Raw genomic sequence first — 26,800 nt, 5'->3', positions numbered from 1 at the left:
ACAGCTCAAGCCCAGCTGCAGCTCGGGCCAGGCAGGTTTGGTGAGAGGGTCTAGGTGGTGGAGCCTCGGCCCTGCAGAGAGCAGTGCACAGAGGCCCCAGGGTGACTGTGGGGCTGCAGAGCGGGCCACTGACGCAACGGTTCAAGGTCTGACTTCCTCTCCTCCCGCTTCCAACACCCCCACCAGCCCCCCGTCTGGCTGTCCAGCCGGCCCCCCAGCAAGCACTCTGGGCGACAGAGGATAAGAACACACTCTCCTTTTCAACGGGAGAGCAAACGTTGGAAGGAGAACTCAGTCCTCAGGGATGGGGTGGGAGGGTGCTGAGCTCACGGGTGGGGTGGGGCACAGGGGCGCTGGTCCCCGGGGGCGGCAGCTCCATCAGAGCCCCCCACGGCTCTCCTTCAGTCCAGGTCGGCGCCACTGTGGGTGAGACACTGCAGGCCTTGCTGCCGGCGGTTCTGCCCCCCGCAGCGGGTCCCTCAGCCGGGCCGTGCCCCTCACAGAGTGGGTGCAGGCCCCGGGTCTGTGCGGTGGGCCGGCTCTGCTGCAGATGAAAGGCAGGCGGGCGCCACCCGCAGCTCTGAAGCCCAGCCAGGCTGGTCGAGCCCAACGCCCCACACTGCCATCCAGGCTCATTGAGAAAGAATCAGGCCGCCGCCCTGATGGTGAAGAAACTGCCGCCAGCTGGCTTTCGAGAGGTGCCAACACACACCCACCACGGCCCCCGCCAGCCGACTTCCCAGCAGAGCTCCCCGCCCTCCCGCCGGCCAGGCGGACATGGACCTCCCCGGGCGCAGGCCCTCGCAAACCTGCCTCCAGCTCCGGGTCCCGAGGGAGGGGCGTGGCCACGGCTGTCAGGGCTGCTGGCCGCCCCCACCGCCCAGGGGCAGCTCGCACCAGGCACACAGCAGGCAGCTCACACGGGGCCCAGAGACTGGACCAGCTCGGGACCCGGGCGTGTTTCCTTGGCCAACCCCCGAGGTCTGCTCTGCCCACGGACAGTAAGTCCAGGACCAGCTCTGCAGATGCCCACGGCCCAGCATGGCAACCGAGGAGCCTAGACCGTGCTATCAATTGCCCGCCTGCCCCTGGCGCCAGCCGGGCGAGGCCGGCTCTCCTGACCCCAGGTTGGGGCAGCGGCCCTCACGGGAGGAAGGCTGGGGTGGGCAGCCCTGCGCTTCGGCCCCGCGTCCCGTCCACTCCACGCAGCCCAGGCTCACTGGTCCCAGGCACCGTCTCCTCTGCTGCTTGGATGCGGGAAAGCCCTCACCTCAGGAATGAGGCTCCGAGTGTGGGGTGGGGGCATTGGGGAGCGAGACAATGGCCTGTGAGTCGGGGCTCACTCTTGAGGACCTCCCAGGCCTGGCCCCGCCGTGGGTGACCGAGGTGCAGCCCCCCCGGGAGCCATGGGGTGGCGGGACCGCAGAGGGGGCCCCGAGGGCGTGGGCACGCTCTGGGCAGAGCTGCTCCAGGATGCGACATGGGGTCACGCAGCCGTCCCAGAGCCCACAGCTCGGGCGCTGACGGGCGCTCCCCACTGTGTCAGCAGTGCGCTCCCACGGGGACACCTCCCCAGGCCTTCTGTCTCCAGGTTAAGGGCCCTCATTCTTCCTGCTTCTCCTCAAAGCCCCACATCCATCTCGGATCTCGTGGGCTTTGGACTCCCTATGGGCACAGCCCCTGCCCCGGGAAGAGGGGGTCGCCCTCCGAGAGGGACCCTCCAGGTGAGGCCACCCCCGTCGGGACTTGGGCCCGTCACTCACAGAGTCTCCAGGTTCTGCAGCCCGTCGAAGCTGTGCGCCCCCAGATGCTGGATGCGGTTGTTATGGAGATGCCTGTGTGGGAGGAGAGGCGCGTCAGGGGCCGGACCCAGGGCCACGTGGCGGGGGCCGGGGGACAGATGCTCTCAAGCAGGAACAGCCACGTCTCCAAGGCTGGAGCGACCGCGGGCTATACCGGGTCCGCTTCCTATCGAAGGAAAAAGCCAGAGGCATGGCCTCGGGCGGGTGGTGGGTGGTGAGTCTGGGAGAGCAAATTGAAAGTAAATGACAGCACGTTCTCCCAATTCCTAATGGAAAGAGTGCAAGGATTAACACAAAACCAGGCCCCACCCCAGCCCAATATCCTAACACGAGCGGCAGCACAGCAAGGACAGACAGAAGTTCAGAGCAGAGACCGAGGCCGTGGAGACGCGCCGGGGTCCTCAGCAGAGGCCCAGCTGTGAAGAGAAGGTCCTGCGATGTCTCTGGGGAGCCCCCGAACTGGAGAGAGGCACGGTGTCTTTCCGGGGGGTGGGAGGCAGGGAAGGAGAGGAAGGCCACTCTGGAGCTGAGCCCAGGGGGACCTCTGTCGGGGGGCAACGCGTATCTCCCACAGCCTGAGCCTGCAGAGGGGGCCCTGCCTGCACACCACCCCACATACCAGGGCCCCGGGCGCCTGGGGGCAGGTGACCCTCGCTCACCCGCGGTCCCAGCCCACAAGCTGCAGTCTGTGGGGAGCCCAGGGGCTCTTGGTGATGCGGTGGCCCCAGGAGGAGCCAGGAAAGGTGTCGGCCGGCAGCCGGGCCAATGCATGGCAGGCAACCAGGAGCAGAGGCACCAAGGCCGCCGGGGCTGCCAGCCTGCAGGGGGCCACCGGGTCAAGGGGCGCAGGACGCCCACCAGCCCCTTCTGCCGCAAAGCAGCCCCGTGAGCAGCTAGAGACAGCACTATAAATGGGGGGGGGAGGCTGTAGACTGTGAATCGAAGGTCAAAACAACATCATTAAAAACTAGGCAATAAATTTGCAACCAGGAGCAGTACAGGTGCTGCTGAGTACAGGGGTGTCGGAGAAAACGCCTGAGCTCAAGAGGGGCCAGGAGACGGGCCTGCGAGTCACACGCGGCGCTGCCGGCTCCAGTGTCAGGGTTGGGGTGAGAGTCAGAGTTAACTAACCCCTTAGGGTTAGGGTTAGAGAGTCAGGGTTAGGGTCGGAGAAAATGCCTGAGCTGACACCAGAAGCTGAGGGGCGAGGAGACGGGCCTGCGAGCCACACGCGGCGCTGACGGCTCCGGGGCCGGAGCCAAAGGGAGACAAAAGGCGTATTCAGAAGTGCGACCCAGAAGAAAAGCCTCCAAAATAAAGAGTGGAATCCAGAGGTGACAAGCATACATTGTTTCAGGAAAATTAGATGAAGAAAATCCCACACTGCGTCACATCCTAGCGAAGCTATTCAAGTTCAAAGATTAAAAACATCTTTGCGCAGAAGGAAATTGCGGACAAGGGAAGGAACGAGGCTGGCCTCCAAGACGCTCAGGGAGCAGGGCGGCAGGCGTGGCGGGTAGGGACTGTGTGCTCCCCGCTCCTCCGTCAGGAGGCACCAGGCTCCGCAGGGGCTTCCCATTTGACGGGGGAACACAGCCCCGGGCTTCCAGGAGTGAGCCCTGGGCTTCCCCACTTCCTCCAACTCTCAGCACACTCCAGCCTTTCTCCCCACGCCCCCATCCCACTGAAGCTCGTCTCCAGCCCACTCTGCCATCCCAGCGCCTCCTGCTTCTGCACGTCCAGCCTCAGGCCTGCAGACACTGCACTAACCCTGGCGTCCTGAGTGCCTCTGGCAGCCCAGCCTCCTGGGACTTCTGGTCCGGAGGAAGGGATGGGACCCCACCCAGGTCAGCACTGCAGCCCTCTCAGGCCCTCCCAGGGTCCCCTCAGGGCGGCCTGGTGAAGGCTCAGGGCTCGGGCTGAAGGGAAGCCCCTCCCCGCCAGCTGGTCACCCATGCCTCTGGCATGGGCCTCAAGCACCCATCTTCCTCCTCTGCGCTTTCCTGCAGCCCAGCCCGGAGCCCTGGGCGGCCTCCTGCAGCCCCCTTACCCTGGACGGCCCCGGCCACAGTGGCCCCTCCCCCACCGAGGCTGGAGGCACAAGAGAGTGGCATCAGCGCCTCCAGGCCTTCTCTCTCTGCCTCACTCAGCCCACCTGGCCCAGCTCTCCTGAGCTCACCTGCCCCCGCCGCCCCGGAGACCTGAGATCCTGGGCTGAGCTTCTGCACCCCACTCCTCGACCAGACCCTGGCCTCTGACCCCAACTCGTCCTCCACAACGTCCCTCAGGCCCGTGCGTCCGCCTCCGCCCTCCTGTGCCCCCGAGTGTCCTTCAGGTCACCCTCCTGGGGCCCCTTCCCACCTCCAGGCCCCCCACTTGCAGGCCAGAGTCAAACCTGCGCGCTGAGGCCCCAGCTCACCGGAGCAAGTGCTCTGCTGCTTAGCGGTCAGGGGCCCACCGTGAGGACCCCCTCATTCCAGGAGTTCCGTCTCTCGGAGACTCACGATTCGCAGGGAGCATCAGGACATCACAGGGGTATCACCAAAGCTGGGATCAGGCCCCCCGTCCTGCTCACCCTCCAACCCACGGCCACCCAGGCAGGATGCTGCGGCCATCCCAACAGAGGGCGAGACTCTGGAGCAGTTCATCCCCGTCTCCCGTCTCCCAGGACAGAATCAGACAAACAAATGCTGCTCCTCCCTCTCTCAAAGAAACCAAGTCTTGTCCACTCCTTGGTTTGGAAAATCAAACCAGATATCCAAGAGCGGAGGAGGCCTCACGCCCATTTCACAAAGTCTTGACATTTGGGTCTGTAACCCGGAGCAATTACACATGGCCTCCAAGCCCTTGGTAACTGCCCTACAAACTCGGTAACCATCCACGACAATTAGCAGGGAGCTAACCCGTGCCCGCAGGTCCGGGGGGGCAGTGAGCCCCAGGCCGCAGGCCCTGCCGGGCACACCGTCTCCCGGGGTGCTCCCCTAGCAGCACTCTGCTCACTAATCAAAGTGCTGGCTCTCTGATGCTTCTCCAGGCTGGCAGATGAAGTGAGTTTATCCCACCTCTGCACCCACCCGTCGCCCAATTCAAGAGCAGTGGAAGTCACCCCCGGGGGGCACAGCCACAACCTGTGGGCAGAGCAACAGAGGGCACAGCAGCTGAGCCCGGCTCCCAGCCTCTCAGAGCAGTCGCAGTGCTGCCCGGCCTCCTGACAGCCCGGGACGGTCACCTCACTGTGCGCAGAAACCCCAGGGACACCGCCAAGAGCAAAGCCGGCGGGCACTCACAGCACCACGAGGCTGGACAGGTTCCAGAAGGCGTAGTCGGGGACGCTGCCGATGCGGTTCAGAGCCAGGGTCACGGCCTGCAGGGCGCGGAGGTGGCCGAGGGCCCTGACGGGGATCTCGGTGAGGGCGTTGTCATCCAGCCACAGGTGGCGGAGGGAGGTCAGCCCCTCGAAGCTCCTGTCCGGGACCAGGGAGATGAGGTTGGCATCCAGGCGCCTGCGGGAGGGGACAGGGAGAGTCTGGTCCAGGGCAGCGGGCCCCCCGGCTCCACAGCCCGGCTCCTCAGGTCCCAGGTGCCCCTCCACTCCAGCCCGAGGCCCTCTATGCTTTGCGTCCCTGTTGGTGACCCAGCGCTGGCCCACAGCCCCAGACCTGCCCAGGCTCCCCGTCTGCGCCACAGCTCCCCCGCTCTGAGGACGCTGGCTCCCAGCCCTGTCCGCTCCGGGCTGGGCTGGAAAGCAACGATGGTCCCCCATTGACCTGGGGACAGTTCCACCCATGGACGCAGCCAAGGAAAGACCTTCTCGGACCCACAGGCCGATCCCTGGCACCTGACCCCGGTGCCTCTGTTCCCCAGCACCCCTGTTCACAGCACCCCTGTTCTCAGCACCCTTATTCCCAAGCACCCCTGTTCCCTAGCCCCTGACCCTTGCACCCAGATCCCGGTGCCCCTGCCCTCCAGGACCCTGGCCCCTGTCTCAAGGACCAGCTGTCAGACGGGGCTCCCTGCTTAGCTGATGCCTATGGGGGCTACTGGATGTTGGACAGGCAGACAGGGGACAGCCTGTCTGTCCACAGCAGAGCGTCCAAGGAAGTGGAGGACTTCGGACACGAGTTCAGGAAGACTCTGCCAGCTGAGCAGCCCGTTCCGGCTTCTCAGGACGGCGCCAGGCCTTTACCCCCTGCATCCTGGCCTGGGGCTTGGGCTGAAGCCCCACCACCCGGCAGCTGGTCCCATAGGGTCGAGGCGAGCTGGCCGGTGGCCGTGGATCTGCCCATGGGCTCGGCTGTCTTGAGGGGCTTTGCACCGAGGCCTGGTTCTCCGCATGGGCATGTGGCACCTGTATCATGGAAACCCTGGCCCCCAAGCACACAGCCCCGAAGACCCCTCGTCCTGGCCCCGAGGAAGACTCAGAGCTGGGCAGTGGGGGCCTTTCTCCCGCCCCAGCAGCACAGGCCCACACGCTGGTAGCCGGCAGAGCTCCACCTGCTCTGAGCTGCTCACCAGTACCCTCCCCATCCCTGGCAGAAACGCCAGGCCAGCCAGCAGGGGGCTGTGGGTGAACAGGCCGACCCCGAAGCCTTGGATGGGAGGGCAAACCGACCGAGCCAGGCCCTGAAGCCTGCAGCGGCAGAGACCTCCACGCACGTCACACCTGATCCGACGGCCACAAGCCCCTCGGTGAGGGCCTGTCCCTCTGGTCACTGTCCCCAGGCCCCTACAGTCCGACTGTGGCTACTGACCGGGGGGCCACAGGTGGAAGCAAATTCTAAGACCCCGCTCAGGATGCCTGGCTCAGAAGGCCCGAGGGGGCCTGTCTCCACGCACAGGCAGGTGGGAAAGGGCTGGACGAGCATCGGCTCCGTCCCCGCCCTCCGCATCAGTGGGAAGGCCAGGCTGACGGTCCCAGAGCAGTGTGACAGCCAGGGACATGTTAGGAGGGCCCCCAGGAGAAGGCCTGCCGCCACGAGGGGCTTCAGGAAGGCGAGGGGTGGGAGGGAGCAGGCAGGGGCAGCCGGCGGGGCCGGCGGGGCTGGGGCTCAGGGGCCGAGGGCAACACTGCCGCAGGGAAACGGGAAGCCAGGAAGGGCTTCACCCAGGAAGGGCTTCACACGAAGAAGGCCATGGCCAGGACTCTGGTGCTAGGGAGGGGCCGTTCCTGAGGGGGACGTGTCAGCAAAGGGACAGGCGCTCTGCACAAGCCCCTCACCCAGAAGCAGGCGTGGGCATGTCCTGGGAGCTCGAGGGTGAGCTCGACCACTGCAGGGTCGGGTCCCCGGAGAGTCCCCTCCTGATGGCGCCCCTGCTGCCCTGCCCTGGGATGTCCCTGCACCTCCAAGGGGCCAGCTTTGCAGGCTCCCTGGCACAGGACTGTCACCCGGCAGTTCCGGGAGCCTTGATCAGCCCCACATGGACATACCCTTCGCCTCACCCCACCCCAGGGTCCATCACAGACCCTCGCAGGGCAGGCCCGTGGGGTCGGCATCAGCGGCCCCACGTGGCCTCACCTCCCTGCCAGCGTTCAGGGCCCAGGGTACCGAGAGTGCGCCCCGAGTCCCGGGGGCATTGTACGCATCAGGCCGTCTAATCCTCACCTGGGACGTTCACGTTCCCCAAAGAAGAAAAGCCATGTGCGGCCCCGTCACAGGCCCAGTAAGCGGCGCAGCTAGGCTTCCAGCCTGGCAGCGGCTCCACGGGGCACACCCTTAACCACCATGCAGGTCACCGGGCACGCAGCACGCGCTCCCCGGCCCTGGCTCCTCACCCCGCCCCCCGCCGCCTCCCGCTCTCACACAGAGCCTGCCACCCGGTCGAGGCTGGCCACGCCTGCTCCGCCATCCCCTCCTGGGCATCGCTGCGTGCCTCAGACCTTCCTCTGGCAGCTGGTCCGGTGCAAAGGCAGAGTCTGAGGCCCCGTCCCAGACCGGCAAGTCAGAACCTGAATTCCAGCACAACCGGGTGCTGAGCGCAGCGGTGTCTGCTGACGTTCGCTCAGTCGGCGGGGAGGGCCGCTGGCAGGACAGTCTGAACGGCGAGCCAGGCGCCTCCTCCTGTGCTCCGTGTGTGGCCAGGCCTGGGGCTCTGCTCTGGGGTCCGCGCACCCGTCACCCCAGGCCCGGGGCTCCAGGCCGCCCTCCAGGGAGAATCCCCCACACCTCCAGGCCTCGCGGCTCACAGACAGCAGAGGAGCGGCCCCCCAGCCTGGGGACCTGGGCAGCCCTTCCTGGGGTGTGTGCACCGGTGACTCGCTCAGATGCTCGTTCCACGCTGTGGGGGCCTCCCCGACCTCGCTCCCATCCAGAGACCCCTCACGCCCTGGGGAGACCCCGGCAGGCGGCACCTTCGCCCCAGCTCTCCCAGAGACTGTGCAGGGAGTGGAGCCCCGAGTCCCCCCAGACCACAGCCCACACCAAAGGCCTTAAGGGAAGGTGGGCCGTAGACCGGGACAGAGGGGCGGGGTGTTACGGGCGAGGGCTGCAGGCAGGACACAGGGCCAGCGTGGGCCAGAAGTGGGCACAGACCTCAGACGGCTCAGGTCAAATCCAAAGGTCCAGTGACTGCGGGACGGGGGTGGCCAAGCAGGCTGGAGCTTGGCTCTCAGGCCCCACCTCACAAGGGCGTCTGGGCCCCCCGGGCGGAGACGCACCCCCTCCGTGACAACCAGGCCCCCGAGATGTCACTGCTCCCACTTACAAGCCCTTGCCCTGGGCCCAGTCAGTGGGGATAACTTCTTAGAGTACATAGGCGCCACGCAGTGTGTGCATTTTACGTGGCAGGTCTCCCCTGGGGTCCTGTGAGCAGACACATCCAGGCACACATCCCCCATGTAACCTCTGGGTGGGTCTCCTCAGCTGACTAGTTTGACCACTGCCCGCCTGAGAAGCTGTTCTCAGGTGAAATGCACACAAAGCGTTTCCCTGACGGGGGGTGGGGGGGGGCGTCCCCGTGGCTCCGCTGGTAAAGAATCCGCCCGCAGTGCAGGAGACCCCCGTTCAGTTCCGGGGCCAGGAAGGTCTGCTGGAGAAGGGAACGGCTACCCACTCCAGTATTCTTGGGCTTCCCTGTGGCTCAGCTGGTAAAGAATCCGCCCGCAATGCGGGAGACCTGGGTTGGGTTGGGAAGACCCCCTGGAGAAGGGAGCGTCTACCCACTCCAGCATTCTGGCCTGGAGAATTCCATGGACTGTATAGGCCATGGGGTCACAAAGATTTGGACACAACTGAGTGACTCTCACTTCACTTCACACACAGAGCACAGCTCAGAGGCTGCCCCAGCACCCCCTCCTTCCAACAAGGAGGACATCCAGAGGGCCAGGGACTTCAGGGAGGGGCGGGGGACCCCAGGGAGGGGCGGGGGACTCCAGGGAGGGGCGGGGGAGGGGCAGGGGACCCCAGGGAGGGGCGGGAGACCACAGGGAGGAGTGGGGGACCCCAGGGAGGGGCGGGGCCTCTGGCAACTGCAGATCCTCCTGGTGGTTTTGGCCGTGAGGACAAACACCGCCTTCAGGAAGACCCCAGCCAGGAGCCAGGGCGGGCGAGGAGGTTGGGGGCCAGGCTCCAGGTGGCTGTCCTCGACCTGACTCACCCACAGCCCCCAGAAGAGCAGGTGGAGACTCAGGTCCTGCTCCCTCGGAGCTGAAGGAGCCGCCAGCCTTGCCCCCTGTGCCCGAGGGGCCCGGAGCCTAGAGGAGGAGAGAGGGCTGCCCCAAGCGGGTCAGTGGCCGGGCTGGACTCACACTCAGAGCCTCTCCACAGCCTGGCTCCCTACCAGGAGGCACCTCTGAGCCCAGGGGCCACATCCCCCTGGAAACCAGAGTCCCTGCAGCCCACAGGGCCCTAGACTGACCCTACAGACCCTCTGGAATCTCCTTCTCTGATCCTCCCTATATCCCACCAGATCTTAGTCAGAGCCAAGACCAGAGGAATGGATCGGGAGTCCTGGTGGACCACCAGCTGCCATGCCCATCACCAGGGACCCATTCAAAAGGCTAGGGCCCGCTGCCAGCAGGACCCAGGGAGGGCGGAGGGCAGAGGGCAGCAGGGCAGGTCCCAGTCCACGCTGCTCGGGGCGCGGGGCCTTTCCTGCTCCAATTAGGCACATGGAGGAGAGGATACAGGGCGGCAGGGCAGGAGCAGGCACTGGCTGAAGCCGGCAGCCCTCAGAGAGCAGCCAGCCTCTCCTCCAGCCGGCGCTGCCAGGGCTCCCCCGGGGCTGCCCCTCGCCCTGAGCAGCGCCCGGGCCGGCCAGCCTGGAGGGTCCCTTCCTGGGCCTGCCCCGCCGCCCCCACAGAGGAGCCCCTGTGGGCAGCCGCCTCCTCCCTGCAGGCAGCCCTCCAGCCGCATGCACAGAAGGGCAGGCGGGCGGGGAGCCCCGAGTCCGGGTAGCCGCGGGGAGCCACTGGGTGGGACACCCACAAGTGTCCTGCTCCCTGAACCAGAAACCCTCCGCCCCGTGGCCGTCCTGACTCAGGGGGCAGGAGGCCCTAAGCACGGGGCCCCTTCCCAGGCACTAAACTGCTGACCCCCGCCTGCAGCCACACCAAGGGCAGCCTCTTCTCTGGAGGCCCCTAGGCCCAGCCCCACACCCAAGGCACATGGGGCCCACAGAGGCCTTGCCAAGGAAGGGAGGGCAGAGCAGGGAGGTGCTAGGGGAGGTCCTCACGGGTGGGGGTGGGGGAGAAAGCAGCCCCCTGTGTCTGAGGCGGTGTCAGCAGGGGCGGGTGCTGGGGTCCAGCCACAGGGAAGGCAGGGGCTTGGGGACAGGCTGGCACCGGCCGGGCGGCGAGGATGTGCCCGGGCCGCCCTCATCAGCGCCGCTGGCAGCACCAGCCTCTGCAGGAGGGCACACACCTTCCGGGGGGTGGGCTTGGGAGAAAGGCACATTGCATCCGGGGGGAGGGGGCAGGGGAGGGGAGGCTTGGGAGGAGGGTGCGCGGCTCCCAGGGGGGTGGGCTTGGGAGGAGGGCTGGCCCACCTGGGGCCAAGCAGACAGGGCCAGCTCACGCCGAGGTGCCCCTGCACACTGACCCCCTCCCCACGCCCTGCCCCCAAAGGCCTCTCTGCTCTCACTCAGCTCCCACAAAGCCACTGGCATGCCCCAACTAAGCACCAGGCCCCACAAAGGCCCCTCATCTCTGTTCAGTCACTGAGTATCTCCCTCAGCCCTCAGCTCAGTCAGGCTGGACTAAACGCGGCCTGGTGGCCTGACGGAACCCACTAGGCGCTTGCAGGCTCTGAGTGCCGGGTCAGCCCGGGCTCAGCGCTGGGCTCCAGCATGAGCTGCACACAGCCTGTCTCTGAAGAAGCTCCTGGACTGTCCTTTAGTCAGCAACACAAAGACCTCGGCCATCGACTCCTGTGCGGGCTCCTCACCAGGCAGGCCAGCCTTTCACACGCGCCTTCCTACTGAACACCCACCCAGACCCCTGGAGGGCAATCGTGTTTGCCTCCTCGCCTGCAGCAAGGAGTCTGTGGCTCCAAACCCACGGCTGAGACTTAATCAAGTATGTGGGAAACGCTCCTGCCCTCTGCCCATGGGAAACACAGGAAGGCCTCACGGAGGAGGTGACATCTGAGCTGGTTCCCAGGGGAGGGGTCTCCTGAGCGGCAGTGCTGGAGGAGGGCGGGAGGAGCAAGCCCGAGGCAGGAAGGGGGTCAGGTGCCTGCGCTAAGCCTGGGGGGGTGAGAGAAGGGCCTGAGGGCGGCGGGTCCCCAGTGACTCAGGAGGGCAGGGGTGAAGGCAGAAGGTGGGGCCCCAGCGCACAAGCCAAGGGCCCCCGAATAGAAGGCTCCTGAGGGGCAGAGGCCATGGTCAGGGGACACAGGCGGGTGACCGAGGAACAGCGAGCGCTTCCTGAGGCCCTCAGCAGGGCCCCATACCCCACACACTGCACGCACACACACATGCACACACACACACGCCCCAGACACACTGTGCACACACACACACACACACAGCCCCAGACACACTGTGCACACACACACACACACACGGCCCCAGACACACTGCACACACACACACACACACACACACACACACACACACTGCCCCCTACATACACTGCCCCACACACACTGCCCGCATGTCAACCCCCCAGGCCCCTCTCCATCCCAGCTGCACAGAGCAGACGCCGCAGCAGCTGTACAGGCCGAGTGCTGCTGGGCTGCCTGGAGCAGAGCTTCCTGTGAACCGGCCGGCGCCCCTGACCAGGACAGGCAGGGCCGCAGAGGCCAGTCCCGCGGGGGCCCCGGGGCTGCGGCTGCACGTCTGCCCTGGGAGTAGCCACTGAGCCTCGAGTCCAGGGGAAGGGACCCCAGACTGTTCCCAGGGTGCCCTCTGAGCCCCTCCTCCAAGCCAGCACCGAGGGCAGGGTGGCAAAGGGCTCCTAGGCCCTCTCCTGCACCGGGGGCGGGCGGACACCTCTGAGCCTGAGACAGAGTGGCAGAAGCCACTACCCCTGGCCCCCAGGACCCTCCACCAGCTGGGGGGAGGCCGCTGTGCCTGAGGAACTGTCTCTACAGTGAGTTCACCTGGATTGACACATGCGCCTGGCAGCAACCAGCTCTAAGAACCCAGTCGCATTTGTGCAGGACACACCAGTGCCCGTCCCAGGGGGCTCCCCGCTGGAGGCATGAAGTTGAAGAAAGAAGCAGCAGGTGCTGACGTGGTGTGTGCATGCGAGGCTGTGTCCACGCGTGCCCTGGGGAGCGGGGCTTGGGGGCAGGAGTGTGCGGAAGAGAGCGTGCCCGGGGCGGGCCAGAGAGGGGAGGCCGGGCCTTCTGCAGACACGGCTCCTGGTTGTGCCCTGAGCCAGGACAGGTCTGGCTGAGCACACGTGCAGCCTCCTGCGGACGCTCTGGGCAGCCACCCCCCGCTGCGGCCCACACGTTTCGGGGTGACTGAATTTGCCGGTCAGGGCGGCAGCCCTTTCTCAGAGTATGGACGTTGTGCACGCTCAGTCGCTCAGTCGTGGCCAACTCTTTGCGACCCCATGGACTGCAGCCCACCAGGCTCCTCTGTCCATGGGATTTCCCAGGCAAGAGTACTGGAGTGGGTCGCCATTTCCTTCCCCAGGGGACCTTCCCCACCCAGGGACTGAGCCCACGTCTCCTGCACGGGCAGGTGGACTCTTACCACTGAGCCACTGGGGAGGCAGCCGGTACGGGAGCTGCCCGTGGTGACTTTAGAAATCCAGGTATACACTACTTGGCAGCCTTTAGATTAGTGGAGAAAGCTTTCTGAGAGAAACTTCTGGGACGGGGACACAGGCTTGGAACGCAGGGGCCTTTGGCCAAAAGGACGGGGCTCCAGAGAAGATGCTCAGCGTGCGGAAGTGTCGAAGGCAGGCCCAGGCCGGCGCTGGGCCCTGGGCCGTTGCCACGCTTCTCTCTGACTACTAGGGTGCCAGTGTGTGCTCTCCCTGAAACTCCTCGAGGGGGCCTCCAATCTGCGTGGCTTTGGTTTGCGCTGGTGGGGTCTGGGGTGCGTCCAGCACTGTTCATAGGATGGTGTGCCATGAAGAGACCTTCATGGAGTGAGAGCTGAGAGGGACCCTGTAACCCAGGAGGAGAGGGCTCAGAGACGGTCAAGGTCAAGAGTGCAGAAAGGGCAGAGCCGGACAAGGCGGCTGGCGTGGGACCCGGGGTCCCCACCCTCCCGCCCTGGTCCCTTGGGGAGCAGCCACAGACACTGTCTAGGAAGAGCTGGGGTCCCCCTGCCTGGCCTCCCACGGTGTCCAATGCTGAGTCCCGTGGGTTGGGACCAGCACCCCAAGGGGAAGTGCCCCGAGGTGATGGAAGAGTGGGGGGCAGAGTGGACACCGATGGCTAGGCCCCCAGAAACTCAGAGTCACACTTTGCTGCAGCGGTGGGTGGGAGTGGGGGGCTGCAGGAAAGGGGTTCTTATTCCATCTGTGTCCCCCCCACAGAGGGGCCGTGGGGTCCCCCCCCACAGAGGGGCCGTGGGGTCCCCCCCTAACAGAGGGGCCGTGGGGTCACTCAACAGGGAGGGTGCGGTCACCACCCAACAGAGGGGCCGTGGGGTCACCACCCAAAAGAGGGGCCGTGGGGTCACCACCCAACAGAGGGGGTGGGGACACCACTCCCCGCCTCGCCCTACAACAGGAAGGTCTGCCTCTGTCGGAAGAAAGCGGTTTCGTCAGTTCTATTTATGCCACCTAATAAGATCCTTCCCCTTGCCGGCAACCTCCCGGCAGATCAAAGCAAAACTATTAAGATGGAGCCAATCCCCGCCTGCCCTCCAGGCTCTGAGAAGGCCCCGCTACCCTGCCCTCCACCCCCAAGAGTGACGGATGGGCCAGAAGCCCAGGAGCGGAGAGCGCTTCCTTTGTGTACATCAAAGGGGACACCTGAGCGCGCCTCGGGGCCATTTCGTGTGTTTAATCGCAGCAGGGTATGAAGGTGATTACCCACCCTCCAGGCGGAGGCGGGGGAGCAGCCTGGCAGCCTCTCCCAACTTCTCCTGAAGACACAGGCCTGAAGATCCGGGCAGAAGGCCAGCTTTGTGGGTGACAATCCCGGAATCCGGGGTGGGGACCATGAAAGGCAACCGTCCCAGACCCAGAGGACAGGCTGGCTTTCGGAGAGCCGTGAGCCGGTCCTGCGGCCACTCGGGACCCGGGTGCCCGCCCTCAGCACGGGTGCTGGGGCCGGTGGAGGAAGGGGCGCCCGGGGCTCCTAAGCCCGGCCCGGGAGTGCGCGGTGACATCAGAGGTTCGCTTCCCCGATCGACAGGTAGGGTCCTGGGCAGCCCCGCGGCCTGCGCGGCCGGGACCGAGCAGAGGGTGCCCGGGGGCACGGAGGAGGCCATCGGCCGGGCGTCCTGACGCAGGCCCCCGACTCCCGCGGACCAGGGCGACAGCTGGCAGGCCGCAGCTGCGTGGTGTCCACCCGCTCCTCGCGGCCCCGCTTCCCGCGCCCCCACCGACCCCTCTGTCTGTCGGCCCGTCCACGCGTCCGTCCGCTCAGGCAGACTCGGGGCCCCCGCGTGCAGGCGGCTCTTCCGCTGCCGAGGCCTCCGGTCGCCCCGTGGCCCACCCCCGTGGCCCTGTCCCGGCGACGCAGCCCGCCGGGCCGGCCTCCGGGCCCTGCGCGCTGCCCGCGTCCCCGGAACCTCCGGCCTCACCGCGCCCTCCGGACCCCGCGGCGGGGGGCTTCACGAGCGCCTCCGCGGAGCGACCCTCACACGCCGGCTGCCCGGGAGGGCGCGCCCTCCAGTCCGGCGGGGAAACGGCTCCCCTGCCCCTGCCCGGGGGGAGGGCCGCCCCCGCTCGCCCTCAGGGGCCGCGGCGCCTCCCCGCGAGGCCGGTGCCCCACACGCCGAGGCCGGTGCCCCACACGCCGCGTCTTTTCGGGCCTCGGCCGACCCCTGAGCTCCCGCCCCACTCACGCTGAGGCCTCTCCTCGGGCCCCAGGAACAGGTCAAGTAGTCAAGCAAGTTCAGCTAAAACAGAGCAAAGTGCAACCACCTTCCCACCGAAACACTGATGAAGACACAGAAGCAACGAAAGCTCAGGCCCCGACCAGAAGCAACACGCGGCGGCAATCTGACACGTGCTCGGGCCGAGGAGAACCACCAACCAGCGAGGGCGGGAGCGCCCGGCTGTGCCCAGCGGACGACTGTGCGCACGCGGCGGGCGACCACTCCGCGCCGGCAAGGACCGGCCCCCACGGCGTGGGGATGCCGCGTGGAATTAGCCAGACCCAGAAGACAAACTGTGTGATCCCGCTTAAGCGCGCTCCCTAGAGGCAAACTCACAGCGCAGAAGGGGAAGGGTGGGGGCCGGGGGCTGCGGTCACGGTTACTGAGGGCTCAGCGGGGGCGGAGTTTCGGTTCTGCAGGATGGAAGGAGGCCTGGGACGCACGGTGGGGATGCTGACCCGGGGATGCGAAGCGCTTCATGCCACGCACGCACACCTGACGACACGAAGACGCTGAATTTCATGTTACACGTTTAGACAAAGTCATTAAAAAGAGAAGGAAACACTTTAAAGCGACAACTTTTTAAAAAAATTCTGAAGAACATGAATGAACATGATAATAGCATCCCGAAACCCAGGAAAAGATGCAATCTCTGAACATAATTTATTCCTTGAACGGGAAAAGCAGCAGGTGGTTCATCAGCATCCTCAATAAGGTACAAGGAATGATGGCGTCGGTGAGACAGGGGCAAACACGCACGCGGGCGGGAAGGCAGACGCAGAGGGGCAGCAGCACAGAACGCGAGAAACGAAGGTGGAGAGAAATCGATGCAAGTGGAGCTGGGCGGGCCGGGAAGCTTCGAGGGGCGAGTGCAAATGACTGGAGCACAAGTGTGACAGCTGTAATGTCTGAAATCTGTTGAAGCTGCAAAAAATGTACTTTACAAATGTCTACTGGGTTTCAGACAAACTGAAGGAAAAGCAATTCACACCTGGGCACATTCTGGCTAAACTCTATAAAGATGATAAACGGAGAAACTCTTGTAAGCGTTCATAAAGAAGACGCATGCTCTTCTCTAAGGAACAAAACAATGAGGGCCATCTCTGAATTTCCTGGCAACCACATGCCAGGGAAAAATAGAGCTTCACTGACAGCATCCTAAGAAAAAATGATCCAGGAATTTCATTTTCAGATAGCTTGACAAGTATCTGTGAAGTCCACAAAAACATATTCTCAAATACGTAAGGGATCAGAAAACAGACCGCGTGGGATTTGGGGGCTGGGGTCAGGCGTATCTTCACAAAGTAAAACTAAAGCCCATGTGGTAATGGCCTCCCTGGCGGCTCAGACAGTAACGACTCTGCCTGCAGCGCAGGAGACCCGGGTTTGATCGCTGGATCAGGAAGACTCCCCTGGAGAAGGGAATGGCTACTCACTCTACCATTCTTGCCTGGAGAATGGAAAGAGACCATTCTTGCCACGGAAAAAGAAGCCTGACAGGTGGTAGTGCATAGCGTCACAGAGAGTCAGACAGACTGAGCACCTAAGACTTTCACGTCCATGTTATAAAATAAATAGACAAGCAAAGCATAACAGAAACGTGGACTGGGGCTTTCCCCGTCAGACATCACAACACCAAAAAACAAACCAAACACCCCAAACAATAAAATACCCAAACAAACAGACCAAAACCCCAAATGTTAAAATACCAAGAAAACAAAGCAAAACCCCCAAACATTAAAATACCAAAACAAACAGACCAAAAACCCCAGACATTAAAATACCTCGTTAAAAAACTACTGGAGCTTATAAATAAGTGCAGCAAAAGTGCACGATACAAGATCAATACCCAAAACCAACTGTACTTCTACACACTTGCAATGAACAATCCAAAGATGAAATTAAAACAATTCACCTTCAGTGAGTGTTGTTGCAAAAGCTGGACACAACGTGTAGATCAATGAAGTCAGAACACACCCTCACACCACACACAGAAACAAACTCAAAATGACTTAAAGACTTAAATATAAGACATGACACCAAAAGCTCCCGGCAGAGAACACCGGCAAAGCCTCTCTGACAGACACTGGACGAGCGTCTTCTTAGGCCGTCTCTCAAGGCAATGTTATAAAATAAACAGAAACGTGGACTGGGGCTTTCCCCGTCAGACATCACAACACCAAAAAACAAACCAAACACCCCAAACAATAAAATACCAAAACAAACAGACCAAAACCCCAAACGTTAAAATATGAAAAAAACAAAGCAAAACCCCCAAACATTAAAATACCAAAACAAACAGACCAAATATCTCTCATCAACACAAATATTTAGAAATAAAAGCAAAAATAGACGAACGGGATCTCAAACCCACAAGCACTAGCACAGCAAAGAAGACCATAAACAAAACAAAAAGGCAGCTGACAGACTAGGAGAGACTATCTGCAAACAACGGACTGACAAGCATTTAATTCCCAAAATAAACAAACAGCTCATACAACTGTAATAACAAAACCACCCAAACAAAAAGTGGGCAGAGAGTTCTCCGAAGAAGACACACAGATGGCTAACAGCACATGAAGAGAGGCCCAACTCTGCTGATGAGTAGAGAAATGCAAATCAAAACTACAATGAGATGTCACCTCACACCAGTCTGAACGGCCATCATCAAAAAGTCTACAAATAATAAACGCAGGAGAGGGTGTGGAGAAAAGGACACCCTCTTACACTGTAAACTGGTGCAGCCACTTTGGAAAGCAGCGTGGAGGCTCCTCAGAAAACTAAAACCCGCGCTACCAAGTGGCCCTGCAATCCAACTCCTGGGCATGCTGCTAAGTCGCTTCAGTCGAGTCCGACTCTGTGCAGCCCCATAGACGGCGGCCCACCAGGCTCCTCCGCCCATGGGATTTTCCAGGCAAGAGTACTCCCAGGCATATATCCAAACAAAACCCATTCAAAGAGACACACACACCCGTGTCCACTGCAGCACTGCTTACAACAGTCAAGACGCAGAAGCAACCTGAGCGCCCGACGACAGACGAATGGATGAAGAAGTGGTGCTGTGCACAACGGATGCTGCTCAGCCTTCACGAGAATGGACCGGAGCCATCAGCAACGATGCGACGGACCCGGAGAGCATCACGCCGGGCGAAGTCAGCCAGCCAGAGGAAGACGGAGACGTGGTACAAGAATGGACCGGAGCCATCAGCAACGATGCGACGGACCCGGAGAGCATCACGCCAGGTGAAGTCAGCCAGCCAGAGGAACACGGAGACGTGGTACCCCCTACTCGTGGAGTCTCAACTGTGAAGCAAGTGAACTTATTTACAAAACAGAAGCAGACTCAGAGGCACAGAAAACAAACTCATGGTTACCAGAGGGGGAGGGATAAACCAGGAGCTTGGGATTAACGTGTGCGCGCTGCCGCTGCTAAGGCGCTTCAGTCGTGACCGACTCTGTGCGACCCCAGAGATGGCAGCCCACCGGGCTCCCCCATCCCTGGGATTCTCCAGGCAAGAACACTGGAGTGGGGATGTACACACTAGTATATATTAAACAGATAGACATATATATGAAGTAAGAAGACTGACTTAAAGCGCAGGGAACTATACTCAGTATCTTATAATAATCTATTATGAGAAATATATATATATATATGCACATACTTGTATAACTGAACCACTTTGCTGTACACCAGAAACTAATACAGCACTGTGTATTTCAATAAAAAAGAAACTAATTCAATTTACAATAACATCAACACAAATATTTAGGAATAAATTCAACAAAAAGTGCAAAGTCTATACTTTGAAAACCATAAAACATTGTTGAAAGAAATTAAAGGCTATCTAAATAGATGGAAAGACATCTCATATCCATGGATTTTTAAGATGGCAACACTCCGCAAACTGACCTGTAGATTCGACAGGACCCGATCAAAACTCCCAGTGTCCTCTCTCTTTTTTTTTGCAGAAATGGACACAGATCCTAAAACTGCATCTGGAAATGCAAGGGAGCCAGAACAGTCAGAAGAGTCCTGACAAAGAGGAACAAAGTGGGAGGACTCACACTTTCTGATTTCAAAACTTACGACCTAAGTGCAGCCGTCCCGACTGTGCTTAGGCCGTCTCTCAAGGCAATGTTATAAAATAAACAGAAACGCATAAGGGTAGGCAGGCCGAAGGAGCAGGACCGAGAATCCAGAAGTGCCCTCGCACGTGCGTGCTGCCGCTACGCACTTCAGTGGCGTCTGACTCTGTGCGACCCCGTGGACTGTAGCCCTCCAGGCTCCTCCATCCCTGGGATTCTCCAGGCAAGAACACTGGGGCGGGCTGCCACTTCCTTCTCCAGGGGACCTTCCCCACCCAGGGATCGAAGCTGTGTCTCCTCTGTCTCCTGAACTGGCAGGTGGATTCTTACCACCAGCGCGACCTGGGAAGCCCATGCATTCACACACTCGTGGTCAACTGAGTGTCCACGGGATGCTATGCTGCAGTCCACGGGTCACAAAGAGTCGGACACGACTGAGCGACTGAACTGAACTAAACTGAAGGCAGTTTAATAGGGGAAAGAACAGCCTTTGGTGTGATGAAACAGTTTGCTAAAAGAACTCACCATCTGCGAGAAAAAGAATGAAATGCAGCCTCCACCTCACACCACATACAAAAACGGACTTAAAACAGATCAAACACTCAAAACTATAAAGCTACTAGAGGGAGACATACATCTCCCTGACCTTGGATTAGGCAACAGTTTCTTACATAAAACGCCAAAGTACAAAAACAAAACTCAGAAAAATAGGACTTCATAAAAATTAAAAGTTTTGTTCTTCAAAGGACCGTATCAAGAAAATGAAAAGACAAGCCACAGAATGGGAGAAAATATTTGTAAACCGCACATCCGATAAGATACTAGTGTCTAGAATACTGAAAGAACTATTATAAATAACAATAGAAAAAGACAACCCAGGTTTTTAAATGGTCAAAGTCTCTGAACAGAGATTTCTCCAAACAAGGCAACCAGTAAGCACGTAAGAAGAGGTTCCATTCCATTAGTCACGAGGGCGTGTAAATCAAAACCACAAGACGCCACGTCACACCCAGGAGGAAACCGTAACGCAGACGGCAGCAAGTGTGGAAACGGACAGAGGCGCCTCGGGGGATGGTGAGCGCTGTGCCCGCCGCGGGGGACGGCTTAGTGGGTCTGCACACGGCTGTCCACACGGTCACCACGCGTCCCCGGCAGCTTCACTCCTGGGTACACACTTGAGAGACTGACAACGCATCTGCACAAGTGTTCACACCAGGATTATCCACAATAACCGAACAGTGAAGACAGCCCAGTGTCTACCAGCTGGCAACAGGCAACCAGACCTGGGCTAACCCACAGTGGAATGTCATTCAGCCACCAAGAGGAGCAGAGGCCTGGGGTCCCAAGGGCAGCAGCTAAAACCTAGTGCAGCCAGACAAATGAAGACTTTCTTTAAAAAGGAAAGAAGTACTGACAGAAAAGCTATGACCAACCTGCACAGCATTTAAAAAGCAGAGACATCGCTTTGCCGACAAAGGTCCGTCTAGTCAAGGCTATGGTTTTTCCAGTAGTCATGTACGGGAGAGTTGGACCATAAAGAAAGCTGAGCACCAAAGAATTGATGCTTTTGAACTGTGGTGTTGGAGAAGACTCTTTAGAGTCCCTTGGACTGCAAGGAGATCCAACCAGTCCATCCTAAAGGAGATCAGTCCTGGGTGTTCATCGGAAGGACTGATGCTGAAGCTGAAACTCCAATACTTTGGCCAACCTCATGTGAAGAACTCAATGGAAAAGACCCTGATGCTGGGAAAGACTGAAGGCAGAAAGAGAAGGGGACGACAGAGGAGGAGACGGTCGGATGGCACCACCTCCGGGAGTTGGTGACGGACAGGGAGGCCTGGCGCGCTGCAGTCCATGGGGTCACACAGCCAGACACGACTGAGCGACTGGATGGAACGGAACTGACAGACTAATGGACACCCACATGGGTGAATCCTGACAACATGCAAAGTGAAAGACGCCAAACGCAAAAAGCTCCATCTTGTATGACTGCATTTATGTGGAATGTCCACGACAGGCAAATGCAGAGAGCATGTACATTAATGCCTCCAGGGGTGAGAGCTAACCCGGACAGGGAGACGAGAATACGCTGGAATCAGAGATGTTAATGTCTGCACAAGGTTGTAAACATGCTAACAAAAAACAAGCAGCCACTCAGGTCTCTACTTTTAAAGAGCAACTCATGCTATGTCAATTCTGTCTCAAATTTTTAAAGTACTTAAAGCTAAAATGATTATACCAGTGCTAAAGTCTCAAAGGAACCATAAACCAGGCCCCAACACAATTTGTAAAGATCCAACACATCACAACGGAAGGGCGAGTTTAAAAGTACGAGAGTTCAGAGAGAGAGAGGCTATGTTAATGAGCGCTGTGTCTGGCTGGTAGAATTGTGGTTGATTTCCATTTTATTCATATTCTCTGTATTTTCTAAATTTCCTACAATGAATCAGAACAAAAACATATTTTTAAAAAACAAAGTGCGTCAGGATATAATTAAGCCGCAGGCTCTGGAGCGCTCAGCTGGGGATGGTGCACACAGGGGGCGAGTGTGGGGAGGGGAGGCCTGGGGGTGAGTGGAGAAGCCGCACTCTTTGGGGCCCCCTCCCAGGCCGTTGCTGTGGCCCAGGCTCTGTCCTGCCTGGCCTCCTGAAAGGGCCGGCCCTCCCTGCAGACCAGCCTCCTCCAGGCTGCCCACGAGGCTGAGCCAAGACTGCCTTCAGTTCCAGCCCCTGGGGCTGGTGGCTCAGCTGGTAAAGAACCCGCCTGCAATGCCTGAGACCCCGATTCAATTCCTGGGTCGGGAAGATCCCCAGGAGAAGGGATAGGCTACCCACCCCAGCGTTCTCGGGCTTCCCTAGCGGCTCAGACGGCGAAGGGTCTGCCTGCAGTGCGGGAGACCCTGGTTCGATTGCTGGGTGGGGAAGATCCCCTGGAGGAGGGCATGGCAACCCACTCTAGTATTCTTGCCTGGGGAATCCCCGTGGACAGAGGAGCCTGGCGGGCTACAGTCCGTGGGGTCGCAGAGACAGATATGCCTGAGCACACCCAGGTCGCAGCCTTCTCTCTGCTCAGCCCCTCCCCTCCCAGCAGGGCTGTCCTTTCCTCTCCACTCTTCACCTCTCACTCTCCCGGCTCAGTCCAGCGGGGTGCTTCTCACGGAGCTTTGCTGCTCTTCCAGCCAAAAGAGGTCCCAGGCCTTGGAGAAGCCAGCTGCCAGGCCCTGAGACCAGCAGCCCTGTGACCCGACAACCCCATGAACTATCCAGAAGACGACTGTACTGGTATCCCAGTTAACTGTGCGTACGAACAGGATGGTGTCACCAATATCCCGTCCTCCTAAGAGCCACAGTTAGAATCAGATGCTGGGGGTCCTCTAAACCCTAACACCGTCGGCATTTATTTCGAGGCAGCTCATGTTTGGCCAGTTTCTTTCAGGTCCTCGCTCTCGGCTCCAGGTAGATTCACGGCTGAGCCGCCGGCCCAGCTACACCTCCTCTAATGCTGCACGGAGCCAAGGACCGTGTTGTCTGGAAACCGTGACAAGACAGACCCAGTGAAGCTCCCAGTAAACTCCTGTTTCCATGGAGACCTTCGTTTGGACCAAGTAAAGAAGACTGTGGCCGTGGAGGGTGGATTTGGGTTTGAAAGTCCTGGTCCAGACGTGGAAAGTTAACGCACCCATTTCCCAGGTGGCGTTAGCTTCAAGGCCCCGTCTGCCAGTGCAGGAGACGTCAGAGGCACGGGCTTCATCCCTGGGTTGGGAAGAGCCCCTGGAGAAGGGACTGAACCCTCTCCAGTATTCCTGCCTGGAAAATCCTTGGACAGAGAAGCCTGGCGGGCTACGACTCACGGGCCACAAAGAGTCGGACACAATGGAAGCACAAGTGACGTGTGTGCACAGCACAGGAAGCTGCAGGCGGCGCCGCAGGCAGGAGGGGGGGCCGGCCCTCGCCGCCGCCGCGAGAGGACGGGCGGTCCTGGGAGCGTCTGGACGCGAGATCCCATCTTGGCCACATGGCTGACCTCGTCAGTGCCATTCTGCTGGACTCTTATGTAAATTCCCCAGCTGTTTTGCCCTTTGAAAATAAATTTACAAAAAAAAAAGAAAAGAAACTTGCGGTCAAACTCCATCCCCACACAGGAGAGAGGAGCTGGACTTCCGGTGAGCACGAATTCAGGACCCCGACTCTGAAACTCGGGCCTGCACAGACCTGAAGATCCCAGCCTGCCCTGCTGTGACCACATCCTGAAGCTGGCAGCTCGCCGGCCTGCTGAGGGGTGCTGAGGGCCGCGGAGGGAAAGGGGTGCCCAGCCACTCAGGAGGATGCCGCCAGGTTCTGCCGCAAAGCTGAAGCCGCAGGTGAGTCCGACAATAGCCCTCGTCCCAGCACCGCCTGTGTGAGCACTGCGGCCTGTGTGAGCACTGCGGCCTGTGTGAGCACTGCGGCCCGCACAGCAGAGCACAGAGCATCGCAGGGACCTTCAGGGCAGTCACCCCATCGCCCCCAGCTCACAGCTCACAGAACCAGGGCTCAGGAGGCACAGATAACTCTCACCTCAAAAGAGGCAGGGCTGGCTTACACAGGCAAGCGGCAGCAATTTCAGACAGAAAGGCTGGACTCACACGGGAGCCCCACCCGCCCCAGGTCGTCAGATGTGTGAGGTGAGGCCTTGACCACAGGGAGGTGAGTGACCACTGGCCATGCCCCACGGGCTTCACTGCCCTTCTAGCTCTGACTCCCGGACTTGGAGAGGCTGGGACAGTCAGATCCAGGATGCCGGTCAGGTCACGGCAGGGAGAGATGGACCATGAAGGGTCCCGTTTGCCTGGGATCGTGTGGAGCCCTTTCTCAGAGCTCTCCAGACTGGCCTGAAGTCCACCACTCAGCATCCCAAATGGACCCGTGGACAAAGGCTATTTACTGTCTGTGCCCAGCCCTGCCCCCACCTCAACCTGTCGGCTGAGTGAATGCAGGCGACAGTGTCCTCCAGCCCGGCAGCAGCGGACAGGCTCCAGGCCAGCACAGCAGACAACAGAGATCCACCCGGCCCCTCCCTGCTCTGCTCCAGCTAGGGCCCCCCTCCGGCCAGCCTGTGAGAACCGACGGTGTCTGGTTCTGGTACTTCGTGTACTCAGAGACTCAGAGTCGGATGGAAATCTAGGAGGACTTCCTGGAGGAAGTGTGTTGCATTGATTCAGTAGAGAGGCAAAGCCTGGCAAGAAGGAAAAGCACCAGATCCCAAGGACAGCTCAAGCGGAGGCCTGGCGGCAGAAGGGCACTGGCGTGGGGGCGGGGGGCACAACGGGGTGTGCAGCCCAGCTGGATGGATGGCGAGCCGGGTGGGCTCACGACCTGAGAGCAGGTGTAAACTCCCAGGAAAGCTTGGCTGGCTGGCCCTGAGGTCTGTGGCTTCTTATTGAGCAGTGGAGCTACCCAGCGTCGGGAGCCCTGGACCCGCCCTTACCGCACCGCTGACCCACTCTGTCCAGAAAACGGCAGGAATGAGAGTGGGTAGACTAGCCGGCTCCCAGCGGCCCCCGGCTCCCGTCCCCAGAGGTTCGGTGGGAGGGTTTCACTGTTGGTCCCTAGGCCCAGGTCAGCACACAGGCCATGAGGAGCTGGTGAACCTTCACCCCAGGCTGGCTCAGCGCCCCAAGGGAGACTCCCATGGCAGCTCAGGTGGCAGCCCCGGCTGCAGGCGAGGGCTCAGGAGGGATGAGGCCAGGGGAAGCTGCGGAGGGGACGGAGTCGAGGAGCCGGCATGAGGGCCAGAGGGAGCTCCGTGTGCCAGGGGCGGGGTGGGCCTGGGGCCCAAGACAGCGCTTCACGGGCAGCCGTGATCCCGAGAGGGGGCCTGGGAAGGGCCTTCTGGACGGAGGTGGGACCCAGGCCCCGGTAAGAACTGCCGTGAGGGCCCAGGAGCACGGCCTGACACAGTGACCACCTGGAGGGCCTGGGGCAGGCGCCCGGCAGCCTGAGGGCCCCGGGCTGGTGCTGTGCCCTGGGGATGCCCAGAGCCGCCCCTGCCCCTGCCCCTGCCCCTGCTCCCGCCTCCTCCCTTAGCTCCTCCCCCGGCCCCTGCCCGCTCCCCCTAGTCTCTTCCCTGGGACCTTGGCCCCACCGAGTGCTGTGTTCCCCTTGCTCAGGGCATCAGGGCGGGATTCCCCGTGAAGCCTCCAGAGGAAGGTTCCTCCCAAGGAAGGGATGCTTGACCTGCCCTTCCTCTCAGGGAGAGACGGCCCCTGATCCTCTGCGAGGCTGCCAGGCCCCTCGAGACTCACCCCTGGGCTCCCGCTGCCCTCCCTAGGGTCCACAGAGCCCTTCAGCCCAGGCCTCGCTGTAGCAGGAATGGTCTTTTTTCAGGGGAGGCTGGTGAAAGAGTTGGGTGCTGGGGTCAGTGCAGCGGGAGCCACATTCCAGAGCAAGTGACCTTAGGGCCACCTCGCCAAAGAGGTCACAGAGACGCGTAAGGACACCTCCCTCTCAGGAAACAGCGGAAAAGCAGCTGCAGGCCGGCTCCTTCTCTGGTGACGTCGAGAGGGTGCCCTCCCCTCCCTGGGCCACGTGCCCACGCCTCCTCCTGGCCCCCCTCAGCCTCTGCGGTGGGCAGAGCAGGAGCTGGGCGCCCACCACCTCTTCCAGCTGGTATGCACATTCCCACACGCCGATGAGTGGCTGGCAGCCACCTGGGCTCCAAAGGCTCAGAAACAGGTGGACAATGACTCACAGACTCAAAATAGGCCCACATTCCCAGCCCCTGACCACGGAGGGCTGCGGGGCTGGGGAGGGCGGGCAGGGCTGCGCTGGGGGAAGGCCAGTGACTGGCACATGGTGTATCCACCTCTTCCTGGCTGGGATCCAAGCCGCCCCTCACCTCCCTCTGGCACTCTCAGGCTTTGGTGGGACAGGATTCTGAAAAGAGGTTGTGAGCTCCCAGAAAACATCAAGAGGGGAGCAGAGTGGGAGATTCCCCAGGCCAGACGAGGGGAGTGTGACTGGGGAGCTTCCGAAGGCACTCTGACCTTTCTCTCCCTATGGTTAAAGGCAGCTGGAAACTTCTCCCTGAAGTCTAACCTCCGTGTCTCCAGCTGCATCTTCCAAGGTCATCTGGCACATCTCATCAGCTCTAGGCAGGTCCACAACCAAACGTTGCAACCTCACATTTCCGTCCCATGCATGCAGGGGATGACAGGGAAGATAGGGGGTTAAGGCTTGATGATTTTGCAAAGAAAGTCTGTAGGGCCAAGGGATGGGGGGCAGGGAGCCAGTAGCGATGGCGGCTCATCAGAACTGGGGTTGGGAGAGAAGGCAGGTGTCCCAGGAGCTCCTGACCGAGGAGCACGGAGTCCCGGATTTCAGTGGCGCGCTCACAGCTGGGACGGTGCGGGGTCTCGTTAAAAGGCAGAGTCTGACCCCCTCGGTCTAGAAGGGAGCTGGAGCCTCTGCACGACTCACCAG

The 26,800-nt window shown here is 61.0% G+C and overlaps 1 protein-coding gene across 1 annotated transcript in view; it reads right to left on the bottom strand.

Moving 5' to 3' along the window:
- Window positions 1–26,800, bottom strand: part of LGR6 (leucine rich repeat containing G protein-coupled receptor 6) — an 83,276-nt gene that overhangs the window by 23,882 nt on the left and 32,594 nt on the right. The window contains exons 5-6 of the mRNA XM_040263770.1: window positions 5,090–5,305; window positions 1,764–1,835 (exon numbers count right to left, since the gene is read on the bottom strand). Of these exons, the coding sequence (XP_040119704.1) occupies window positions 1,764–1,835; window positions 5,090–5,305 (288 nt within the window). The remainder of the gene's footprint in view (window positions 1–1,763; window positions 1,836–5,089; window positions 5,306–26,800) is intronic.

The sequence above is a fragment of the Oryx dammah genome, unplaced genomic scaffold (genome assembly GCF_014754425.2).
Source record: "Oryx dammah isolate SB20612 unplaced genomic scaffold, SCBI_Odam_1.1 HiC_scaffold_21, whole genome shotgun sequence".
Classification (NCBI taxonomy): domain Eukaryota; kingdom Metazoa; phylum Chordata; class Mammalia; order Artiodactyla; family Bovidae; genus Oryx; species Oryx dammah.
Note: the sequence above shows the minus strand (reverse complement) of the source record. Positions and strands in the feature narration are given on the sequence as shown.